We start from the raw sequence: 12,677 nt of genomic DNA, 5'->3' as shown, positions 1-12,677 counted from the left end.
AGGTGGTCACCTGGGTTTTCTTTCCAGATGAATTTCAGTGCATGTGGGGGTAGGAGTAAAGCAGGTAATACAAATGTTGCCTCTTTTGGTGAGAACCAGACCGGCTCATTGACCTGCCTGTTTCCAAAGCTATTGGTTACCACCAAGAATTGTTTGGTTTTGCAATTATTACTCCTGAAATAATAAACCTGCTCTTAAATTATTTCAATCAAATGGTTGACATCAATGTTTAAAAAAAACCACCCTGAAACACTCTTAAGACTGAAAGTTACATTGTTCTTTATCAGTATCAAGTGACTTGAAAGAAGTCTTGTGTCATTACTTTTGAAATCTGATGTGTAATTTACCTTTGTTTTTGAAGGATCCTTTGGTGGTAAACCTGTCCAGCCCGGGACCTTTGACTTCAGCAATGTTCTTGTTTCTTCACAGCATGAGGGAGGCTGGAAAAGGTCCTCTGTCTCCCAAAGTGCTGTTCAGCCAGCTTTGTCAAAAGTATGTATTGTGTCCTCAAGCTCTTCTTTCACTTACATTTTTAATTTTAGTTTCCAGTGATGTGTTTCTAAGTGTGCAATGTCTGTTGTCCTTTCTAAAGAAACTGTTAGATTTTTACCAGGCAGTCCAGAAAACAGCTCCTTCATGTTTTAAAGTTGAAGGACTCCTTGTTGCACACCGGGGTTGTACCTGCTCTTTGTGTATTGTGTGGCCCAATTCATAACCATGGGCATTCAACGGGCTCCAAACTGAGTGTGAGGGGGCAGAAGAGGGCAAGGTAAAACTGAAGAAAATACGACTACCTTCCAGGTTTTGTTCTTTGTTAGCATAAAGCTGTGCTAACACTACAAGGTGTACATAGGTATTTTGTATGGAAGAATAAGGTTTTAAATGGGGAACTTCTGCTATGATGTCTAGCCTTGGCATCAATTCAAAGTTAAAAAGGGTCTAACAAGTAAGGACTTGAAGCAGTACTGAAATGACATATGGCTCCAGATTGCAAAGAGCTTACAAGCCCTAAAGAAACTCCTGTTTCTTGGTGTGGAAAATGTTTACAGTGGTGCTTTGTAGGTACTTTCAATTATGATGCAGACAATCTTGCTTTTAAAAACACCTGTTGAAGACCTACTTAAAAGTTGATACAAGTATTTAAATGTTGACTTACTAGTAACAGAATCTGCAGAAGCAGAGTAACTGGAGGATGGTATATATGAATCTCATATTTAAAAAAGAATAATGTTATGTGGTAATTTATTTGCTGCAGTATTGCTACATGGAACTTTAAGCATTCTGCAGGATGAGAGTTAGGAGGAAAGTTGCAGCCTCCTACCATGGAGTTCCAGGACAACCTTACTGAGTAGGAATGGATTTAAAATATGGTAGAAAGAAACAAAAGCTTTTAGAATAGAGCAGGGACAATTTAATTCTGTAAAGAAGCAAGTCATTGCCTTTTCTTTATCCTCAAAATTCTGCTTAAGAAATTTAATATTATATTTTTTCTATTGTACTTGTCTTCCTTTTGATTCTTTTGAGCTGTAGAAGGAAATGTGTGTAAAGTTACCTTACAGCATTTTTGAGTCAAGCAGCAGTGTTCTTTGTTTAGCGTTATCTACCTGGAAGAAAAATAAATAGGGAAGAAAACTACATTGTTTTCTCACTCCTTGTGTTTTAAGACTGTCTCAAAAATATTGAGTGTAAGAATTAAATCTGGCTGAGAAATGGAAGGAAAATTATTCAATAACTCTAGTAATTTTTTCCCAGTTAGTAGTAAGGATTGAAGGGCAAAAATTATGTAAAGCATGTTTTGATGCCCACCTTAGCAAATTGATTGTGAAATAATCACAATGCAGTGCACTTCAGATGGCATGGTGTTTTTAGAAATGGCAGGTATTTTGTGTCTGCTCTGTGTGTCTGTAGTCATTGAGCAATGTCAGTATTAAATCTCACCTAACTAGTTGTTTTCTTGTTGTTGTCTTTTGATCATTTAGATGTGCATACACTTTAGCTAGCAGCTAAAACTGAAGCCTTTTAATGTGGTCAGAAGTCTTTTGCTGTTGAGACATGTATCTGCCAGCTCCTACCATCTCTTGCCTTCATTCCTACTTCTTGCTTTTGTTATCTTTGCAAAACACCACTTAGATACAAATCCTTTACTAGCTCTACTATCAACAGCAAAAGTGTCAGCCACATCCTGTTAGTGAGAAGTTAGATGTTCATGGGCAGTATGGGGCTGGACAGGTGTGACAGAAGGTTTTAGTCTTTGGATTGTTTTCTCTTTGTTGGTGACACAAGCAAGAAAGGGAGGGTTTCAGAATATTCAGCAGTGTGCAGTGGTAAAAGTAGGAGAATGGGAAATCTTTATCTTTGCAAATTGAATACATTTACTATTTATTAGCTTTAACAGTATGAATGCAGTGTTCTGTCATGCCATTTTTACAAAGGCTTTTTCTTTCTTTTGTTTTAAGGTTAGCTTTCTGTTTTTCATCAAAGTTGAAATGCGAGAGAGCAGGGCAAGACTGCAGGAATTTCAGCTAGGAAGAAGTCTGTGTTACTGCAGTGTTCTTTGTAAAATTGCTTCTTGAGTGCTGGCAAGAGGTTGTGTTAATGAAGTAATCCTAGAGGCAGGAACTACCCGTGGTATTCATATTGTGTTATCACAAACTTTTTATTCAACAAGCAAAGTTGAAACAAGTTTCCTGAAGAGATGACAGGATGAATGTGTAAAAGGGAGAACTACACTGACACAGCTACCGGAGAGAAGGACATGGGGAAGGGCATTACTATTCTAATAGTAATATTTTGGGTTTATATGTATTATATAAAGGTTTGCTGACTCCAGTTGCAACCTCTTTTTATTTTTTTTTTGTTTTAATTCATTCTTTCCCCATCACAGATCTTGCTGTCTCAGTGCAAGTATACAGTATATCACCATACCTTTCTTCAGGAAAGGATTTATGAAGGTTGTACAGATAGTACAGGACAGAAAAAGGTGCAGACACTGCCTTGTTCAGCTGCAGCTCTGGCTTGTCCCTGAGTGGGATCCCAAAAGCTGCAAGTGGATACATGTTCACTGCTCAAAAGCAGTAGGAGAACTGGAACACAGTCATTGTCAACTGCAAACTGGTTCTTTAAGAGTCTGAGGAGATCATGGTGTGAAGTTCATAATCTTGTGTATGAAAGGACATTTGTGAATGTTATGAAAGGACATTTTTTATTCAATAATAAAAGAAAAAAAATGATACCAAGTGTTAATTTTATCAAATGGTGGAGTAGCCAGGTTGAAGAAGGGGAGAAGAAGAAAGAAGTGGATGAGTCTTTCTATAGCAACTGTTCAGCGTCTGGTACTAATTCATCCACTGTTAATTTTGTTAGTGTTGCAGCTGTCAGATGTTTTGCAAGGACAGATTGTGAGCATAGCTACGGGGCCCTTCTGTTGGTTTTCCACTATGCTGAATATCAGGACTGCAGACTTCTGACTTATCTGGAGACTTAGTGACTAACACAACACTGATGTATTAAGAGGACATAAATTTTATTTCCTTTACTTGTTATGATTGAGTAATTTTATTGGTGGAAGAAAGCTTAGTTTTGTGTAGCAAGTAAATGTTGAAGCATGTAAGTGATAAGTCCAGAAAGGAGTTACAGAATTTAGCTGCTTCAATCCTCCATTAAATAATTATTAATAGTGGTATTTCATTGCTACATTACCATGTGGGAAAAAATACTTCCCTAACAAAGATTTTATTGGTGTTCATGAAATCTACATAGGTCTTCATTCTCCAAAGACCATTATTCATCCTTCCTTCTCATGTGCAAAAAGTGGAACTGAAGGCAGAGGTGGGACTGACAGAATGAAGGTCATGTGTGGTTAGGACTGTTGATATTAACAGAACAATAGTTTCAGAGGGGAAACCTAAACAATTCCACATTTATCACTTCTGAGAGGAAATGCTAAGGAAAACTAAAGTTATATTATACAAGATATAAGAGATAAAAGAAACAAGATCTTTCTCATTAAGGAGCCTTTTTTAGCCTTTTCTTTTTAAATAATACTGCTGTATTTAAGAAAATATTGAAAAATAATCTTCTTAGAAAATATTTTTTGTTTGTTTATTTTTCCCATTTGACTTTTACCATGTAAGTATAATAGCAGCAGAACACACAGTTTGTTTCCTTGACCAGTAGTTATGGATTATTTTGTGTCCTTGTCATTCCTCTGTGTGCCTTGCTGGTGGTGCTGCGTCATGTTGAGGAGCTCTGACAGAGGAGATTACAGCTGCTCTGGGCAGCGGGCAGTCGAGAGATTGCAGTCGCTTGATGTCTTTTTTTTCAGTTAACTTTGTCAATGTTTTCATAATTTTAGGAACAAGTTTGTGTGTGCAAAGTAGACAAATTGCATGTAAAAGTGTGTGTTGGCAGCAATCACCTGTACGTGTTCCTGAGCTTTATGTTCACTTCTGTTTAGAAGACCTGTGTAGCATTTTGGAGAACACAAGTATTTTCAGTGTGTGGTATTGGCGAGCTGTGTAAGCAGAGTTTATAGACAAAATGAGGAAGAAAACCAGTAATTTTATTAGGTACATTGGCAGTGTATTCTCTGTTTGGGTTAACCAAAATTTAGGGAGGGGTAACAAAAACAGGAAGCCTTTATGTCAGCAGGGACTTGAATATTGGGAGTTCAGGCAGGAGAGAACATGAAAAGAAGACATAACAGCAAGAGAAGGCAACGAATGATAAATTATCTGTGCTTCTTTAATTGCCCTCATAAGAGTTCAAGGAGCTGTCTCTGAAACTGAAAGGCAACAGATTTAGAGCCAGGGGAAAAAAAAAAAAAGGAGGCTTTTTAGCATTTTATAGGGCTAACCTATGGAACTTGTTGTCAGAGCAGAGTGCTGCTGGAAATCTTAGCAGAACTTAAAGGAAGAAAGAATGGACCTGGTGCATTGCAAGAAAGTAGAGAGTATCTCATTTTCTCTTTTGGGGGAAGGTGAGACAAAAAAGATGAAATGAATCGGCCAGTACATCCAAAGGGGAGCTACGTGCTGTCTATCCATGCCCTTGAGATAGCACAGTTGTGCCTGGTGTTATCTGTTACTTACATGTGGGGGCAAGCCCGTGTTTGGCTGGGCTCCTCCCAAGCACCTCCTGCTGAGCAGAACTCTGTAGTGTATGTACTGCATTACAGGATTCCTCTGCATGTTGCCTTACGGAAAAAAATCAAATAGTATCTTTTGTTTTCTGCTTCCAAGTGCTTATTGTTGTTTCTAAAATTTTCCAAGGTATTAGGCTGTCTTCTGCGCAAAGATAGTAATTCATGAAAGGATGACTTAGGAGAAGATTTGTATTAAAGACAGTAAAAGTATGTCAGCTCTGTACAGTATGATTGAATGACTTTAATTGTATCCCGGTTCTGCTTTTAAAGCACAGCTTAATTTCCCTCCAATGAATATAATATAGGAATTAAAACTATTAGTTTTTTTTCTACTATGTAGTTTGTGTTATTACAGCATTCTAGGAAGTAGATCATCATGAAAAGTATTTCTTTAACTGACAGTCAAGCAATTATAACTGGTCTCCAGATGAGCAAGGAGAGGCTAGTAGATAAGATGTCACAGTTGTCCTTCACCACTTATGGCCATTAGCAGGAGTTCAACCTGTTCTGTCATTATCCTGCTGACACTGTACAACAGGTTGTATCGCATTGGCACTGGCTTCCATATGTCAGCACATCTGTGAGCGGTCAACTCAACCAACCATCTCCAAGTCCCCCACTTTTGCCAAGGATATTGCTTGAAGCATATTTTCAAGGAGACGAGAGCACACATCTTTTAGTTGTCAGATTTCTGTGTATCAGCATGGATTCATTCCTTTTTCTTCTCTCATACTGGTTTATACAAGTAGGAAGTTTCCAGTAAATGCACTGCGAGATGTAAAACTCCCTTCTTTCTTTTTATTGTTATTTTTCAGTTTCCTCTTGTGGTCTTCCCCCCCACCCCCCACTCCACCCCTGCAAAAACAAATGCACTAATTTCAGATGTTTTTCCACGAAACATGAGATATTTAGAATTATATGTAACACTACATAGCATGCTTTGTACATGAATGACAGATTAAATACATTTTAAGCAGTGTTAATAATGACAAATTTGTCAGTCCAAGTAAATGACTCAGCCTTACAGGGAATCTTTACAAGTCACTTTCCCTGCCAATTCACCTTTAAAGTGGTAGCTGTTACATTCCCATCATTCTTGTTTCCATTAAAATCAGGCATATAAATTTAATGCAGGCCCTGAGAAGCCTAAATAAACTTGTACTTGTAAATGCACTGTGTTCTAATAAAGTGAAAAAAACCCTCAAAACAAACCAAAATGAAAAACTTCCATGACTGAGTTAATTTCCTCCTCTCTAATTTAAGCTAATAAAACTGTGTGGAACATGCAAGTAAATTATTTTACTTTGAAATACAAATTAGTAAATTAACTTGCTCCTGAAATGATTTTTGTATACTCATCAGTGGGAGGTTTCACTGCAGTAACAAAAAGTATGTGTGGGGCTTTTTCCTGATTTGCATTGAAGATTTAGTTCTGTGAGGTGTCTCTGCAGTGAAAAGAAAACCCCTCCTGTAACAGTGATGGAATTTTTGCTTGCTCCTTTGTCAAGTAATAATTAATTTTCTTCACTTTTATTATAGTCTTGAAGAGGTCCTGCTTTTGTTGCCAAAAAATAATAAAATCCCTATTAGTAGCAGGATCCAGAGCTGCTGCTGGATATATGTGAAGGGTTTTCTTGCTGTACTGGAGCTATTAATGTGCCTGTATTGGAGGAGATGGCTGAATAAACTCATTGATTCTCACTGCTCAGGAAAACAAGAAATTTATCATAAATTAATGATAATACTGTGACTAACTAACCAGATTCTCAGAACTGAACTGATTTTGGCATCTGGGTTTTTTCAGATTCCTGGACATTCGGTGAGAGAAAACTTTTGGCGAATTGAAAAGTGAAACTGTGCATGCATGAAAACATGCATGCAGCTACATACATTATTTATTTTTTTAATGTATATTGAGTGTTTTATTGGAACCAAAATAAAGGTTCAGTGCTTTTCAGAAAGTGTTTGTGATTTATAATCAAATTTGTTAGAAATAAACCATGTGATTTTAATAGAAGAAAAGGTGACATTTTAGGAATATTAAACAAAATATTTAATTTTAAAGATTATTTCAGTTTTTTAAATTTGAAGTTAATTTTTGAGGTTGACTTGCTTGAATAAAAAAAATTCAATTTCAAAAGAAGGCTTGATAAAGTCACCCTCTCTACTGATTCCAGATTTTATAGTAAGCCTCACACAGTAGCCTATAGTAAGCCTGATGTACAGTAGCATCATTAAATATTTTTTAACTAGGGATATTATCAACTTTGTTTCAAAAACTAGATATGAAGCACAAATGTGAAAGTATCTTATTTGTAAATGTGAACATGTTGTTTTGCATATGCAGGTCCAGATTTGTTCCACTTAATTTTAGGCATTGACCTTAGACATCTGAGTTGTGACCTTCAGTCCTTCTCCAGTTACAGCCCAAAGTGCCTGCGGGGAGCAGTTCAAAGCTGAGACCCCTGTGTCACTATCCTGCCTGTAGCCCATGTCTGCTGTGCCCTGACTTGGCATCTCGACACCTTGCCCAGCTTTGCATTTTACTGTTGTGGGCACATTGCACATCTGGGGTGTTTTCTGATCACCTGTAATTTCTCCTGTCCATGAGCACAAACTTCTAAGGCAGCTCTGAGCAGCTTTAGTGTATGAGTGGGATGGAAGCCTCACTAACCCTCAAGAACCCTGAGCAGCTGAAGAACTTTGCTAGGCAAGTGAGATCATTGTGCCAGGGGAAATACTAATTTGTATTTGCAGCTCTGTGTACTGGCTAGCCATAGCATGCAATCCACACCTCAGGAAAACTGGTTCAATGTGTGCTTAATAAAATTGAGGAGCTGAGTGAGTGGTTGGTTTTTCTGGCTGCTCTGCCAGTTTGATAAAATTCCTGTTTGAGCTGTGCTAATCCAGTTGTCCCCTGTGCTAGGTTTCGGAAGGGGTGCACGTGGTTACACCTGTGAGTGCTCACCTCAGTCTGCAGCAAGAGTCACAGCTGCCATTTGGTGGCATTACTGGAAATTCAGAAATCTGCCTGTTGCAATCCTGAGTAACTTGCTCTAGGGGACTCTACTTGGTCAGGGAGGTTGGGTTTGGTGACCTCCAATGGTCTCTTCCAACCCCTTGTGATTCTGTGGAATCTCATTTTAGACTAAGTAGTTCAAGACTGTAATTAAAGATTTAAAGGGTAACCTGCCTGGAAAGACAGGTTTAGTTTGGCCAGTCAGTTACACTTAATGTGAACAGAGATGTGTTAATAGTGAATACTCTTCATTCATGTGGGGTTGCAAGATCCTGAACATTCAAACTTTATTAGAAGCATTCTGGCTGTGGTAAGGAGAAGGATCTATCCTTAAGGATCTGTCCATGTACTCATAAGATTATTTTTTCTACTTTCTATGTAATCTATGCCTGAAAAGTGTGAGTACATTTAGATGCTGTGAATAGTAAAAAAAGAATTCAACAGTTCTTGAATGGTAGTGGTTGATGCTACTGAGTGGCTGTCTCAGAACTGATGCAACATTACCCCTGTGCAGTTGCCTAGAGGATCACCAGTGTAAATGGGAGTGCAGTCAGAAACTGATATTTTTCCTCTTCTGGCTTCTGAGGGTGATGTGGATGCTGCTGGTGGTCTAAAAGGACTGTTTATGCACATTTGAGATTTCTCCTCAATTGTTCTCCTCAATTTTTTGTTAACTTTCTAAGTTAAGCACTTAGAAAATCTTTTTGTCTCTCTCTTCCATGACATTAGGAATGTCTGGTGGTACAGAAGTGTCGCTATAGGACACAAGACAACACGACGCAGACACACTGCTGTTCTTAGGCTAGGAAGAGAGAGATTTATTTTCTGACTCCTACTTTTATAGATTTCCAAAGGTGACATAGGATTGGAGGGTGAAAGTGCCACCTCTCCAGGGACACTGGACAAACAAGCAGTCCATCAAGTTTTTCTTCTTCCATAAATGAATGCAAAACAGTAAGTTGTTTACAGAAAGTGTGTGAGAAAGTTTGAGACAAGAATGCAAACATCAGAAGGCTTAGAAAAATCTTAAGAAAGCAGGGCGACACAGAAGTACTGGTGTAGTCTGTCAGGAAAGGGCTGCTGCCATGGATGAGACTCTACTGGCAAATCTGTATTTTAGTCAAGCCACACTCCCTAGAGCCAAACTGCAACCCAGGCAGCCTTGTTGGTGAAAGTGCCTGCTGCACCAGGAGCTTCCTAAAGCCCCATTAGGTTCTGCAGGGATTGTACCTATTTGTACCCCAGCAAAGTGTCTTATGTTGACGTTGTCTTGTTAAGAATCTCCCAAGATAATTTAAAATTCTTTACTATTTCTTTCATAGGGCTCCTCGATTTAAGGGGTTCCAGCAGCAGGACAGCCAGGAGCTTCTGCACTATCTGTTGGATGCAATCAGGATCGAGGAGACAAAAGTAATGTCTTTGTGTGTCTTTTAAAAGTGAACTACTAGTCATTGCTTCAATGTTCTTCATGTTCCCAAAGTTTTAAAGATGTACTTCATGAAGCAGGAGTGCCTATATTCATTATCTTGAGAAAAATATTTTTTTTAAAGATACTTAGTTATGTCTATATTGATTTGTTAAAATAGTTGATTGGAATCAAAGTTTCAGTTAGTAGGAGGAATATTATAAATAGAAGGTGATAACTTTAGGAATCCAAGTTGTTTGCCTTTAAAAAAGGAAGAGGAGGGGAAAAAAGGACATCTGAGACACCAAGAGAGTAAAGGTAGGACCTCTGTGTTAACTGACAAAGTGAATTTTTAAAGCTCTGGACCAAAAATTGGTAGTTCTTAGCTATGGGCCTGCCCATAATTTTAACCGAAAATTTTCACTGAAAATTGTGGGGGAAGGGGGGAAAATCTTGCAAAGTTTCTTGTGTCTCTTGAAAGTGTGAAGAGCTCTTTGCTTTATGAATAAGGCGCTGCTTGTGATTGCTTAAAATCTATGTCCAAGTATGTGAAGTATAGAAGCAGTTTGTTATATTGAAAAGCTCCCTGTATGGGATTTTTTTGTTTCTTTTCCTTCATTATTTGTGCTTCCTTTATTGTTCATGCAAGAAGGGGAGTGTTTGGTTGCTATTTTGACCACATCAGATTTAATCTTTCTGACTTAGTCTTGGACCGTTCTTTTCAGATGACACTTTGTGGTAAATAGCCTTTTCTAGGTCTCCTCTAAAGGAAGGCCTTAAATCTTGTACTGTCCAGAGTACTTCCTCTTCCCTTTCATTTAGTAACCCAATGAATGTCGTGATCCTGAGCTAAATTATCTCACAGATAAGATGTAAATCTGTGTCTGAGCCTGGTTCCTGGCACTATAGTAGAGCTGAACAAATCCCCATCCTGCCAGAATACGAATATTTATTTGTCTTGTCAGCGTTCTTGATTATAAACAGAACTGGACTGCAAGAAGAAACAGTCAAACCTTGACACTCACGCTTAGAAAATGTCTTGAACACGAACTGGACTGCAAGAAGAAACAGTCAAACCTTGAACACGTGTCTTGAACATGGCACACAACAGAAGCAGCTGACTTCAGTTGGAAAACAGTTGTTACATTTTTGCAGCAGAGAGAAAATTTATTATTTTATTTTTTGATTTCCATGTAATAAAAGGTGAAAACTATGTTTTCTTGACAAAGGAGGGATCACAGAAAGCAGGGTTATTACAACAACTAAGCCGCTTGTCCAGGAGGTGCTTGTGCTTTCCCCTCAAGTCAGTCTCCTGTCAGCTTCACCAGTGGATGTGACATCATTGCAATAACCTGCATTAGCATTTGCCTTTTAAATAATTTATTATTAGAGAGCAGTGACAGTTACAATACCTACCTCAAAAGAGCGATGGAAGATGGTAAGAATTTACAGTGATTTTTGGGTAGTATTTCTGCCAGTCCATCAACAGGCAGAGATGTGGGTGCCACCCTGCCGTGCAATTACATCCCACTGCTGCCCTAATGGTGCATGACTGCAAACACATCTTAATCACCTCGGGGTGCTCTGCCACCGACAGCACTAGTAAAAGCTCTCTCCCCCTCCCTCTCTGTTTTTTTTTTTTTAAATTATCCCATGTTTCAGGTCTGTAGATAGCAGACAACCAGCTGGGCACAGGCAGCAGCCCGGCCATCCCTGCTTCCCTATCCCCATTAGGATTAGTTGTTTTTAAACCCTTAGCTTTGGTGAGACATACATATAATACATAGCATAACACCAGTTGTAGGAGCTAACCAAAAATCCTGTTATACTTTTGCCTCTTCTGTGTGGTTTTTGTGTTTGTATCTGACACCAGTGCTGAACTTTTTCATATTCCTGAGGAAAAAAGTTAGGAAGTGTACACAAGTGGACTTTTCAGCTAAAAGCTTGGCCATATAACAATAAAGATGACATAGCGTCTGCCGTTCCAGCAATGTGGGCTGGAGATGGTTTCACACCGGGGCCTGAAGTGGCTGAACCCTGCTGCTAATTGATTAATGTCTGCTGCCATTGTCCACAGCACCCTGCCCATTCAAAGACTATGTCTTTCTTTGACCTAAATAAATGGTTCAACGCGCTAATCCCAACAAAAGGGTTGCTTATGGCCCTAAACCCATTTATGGTGCTCAACTTCATGAATTACCTATTGATTAATCCTTTTAGTATATTGTTGGCTTTAAGATGAACAAAGCTGAGCTCGGGGCAGCGGGAGTTAATTCACAAGCCAGGTCACATACTCATAAGGTCGGAGTATGACTTGGTCTGATGGGTGCCTGAACTGGAAACCAAACCTCTGACACTGTCTGTCATCCTCACACTACAGTGATATGTGGCTTGGAAGTGTGCTTTGCTGCCTGGAAACCAGAGCCATCTATTAATCTTTTTCTGTTAGGACAGAGGGTTTGAGTTGCTTGCAGAAGGTTTGGTATTTGTCTCTTGGAATGGTACTTGGCTCTAAGTGTGACTTCAGTATTTAGTTGTAAATGTCATTTGCACACCGACAAGAGAGACTCGTACGTGTTACTAGAGTCTGGGATCAGAGAGACAGGACATTTGCCAGGAAAAAGGAAAGCATAGGTCATGCATGGTAGCTAGAGTCAGGAGACCTGATTCATCCTCCTGCTTCCCTCTCTGCAGCATGTCAGAGGTTGGGCTTTTCTACCAGCCCATGCAGTTCTGCTGCCAGGAATACAATGCCTCTTCACTTCCACGCAGTTGAGACAGGGGAGAAGCACCCCCTGTCTGGAGGGGCAGCTACAACTCATTAGTGAATTTGCTTCTTTCTGATCCTTTTTTCAAAACTGTAGTTTTTAGGTTTTTGGGTTTTTTTTTTTTTTTTTTTAGTAAATGTTGGTAACATTTACATGAATTCATAAGAAGTTTTCTTTCTCTTCTAAGGTTTTCTAACATACGTCTGGAATTGGCACTGTTATAAAATAAACAGAAGTGATAAAAATATTGCCCAAATGCAGTCACTGAAGTTTGCCTAGTGAAAGGCTCTTAGCTGCCTTCCAGGTATTTCGTATCCTAGTCAATCAGTGTAAGTCCATTCA

General features: G+C 38.8%; 1 protein-coding gene across 3 annotated transcripts in view; it reads left to right on the top strand.

Moving 5' to 3' along the window:
• The window catches only part of USP45 (ubiquitin specific peptidase 45), a 48,992-nt gene that overhangs the window by 24,151 nt on the left and 12,164 nt on the right, over positions 1-12,677 (top strand). For 2 of the 3 annotated variants that reach the window (XM_041478003.1, XM_041478005.1), the window contains 2 exons: positions 362-492; positions 9,485-9,572. In XM_041478003.1, coding sequence (XP_041333937.1) covers positions 362-492; positions 9,485-9,572 — 219 coding nt within the window. Of the gene's footprint in view, positions 1-361; positions 493-9,484; positions 9,573-12,677 lie in introns of those variants that run through there. The other variant, XM_041478004.1, reaches the window with a different exon arrangement.

The sequence above is a fragment of the Pyrgilauda ruficollis genome, unplaced genomic scaffold (assembly GCF_017590135.1).
Source record: "Pyrgilauda ruficollis isolate IOZ18807 unplaced genomic scaffold, ASM1759013v1 scaffold43, whole genome shotgun sequence".
Classification (NCBI taxonomy): Eukaryota; Metazoa; Chordata; class Aves; order Passeriformes; family Passeridae; genus Pyrgilauda; species Pyrgilauda ruficollis.
The sequence above is the reverse complement of the archived record's forward strand: the minus strand, read 5'-3'. Positions and strand labels throughout refer to the sequence as shown.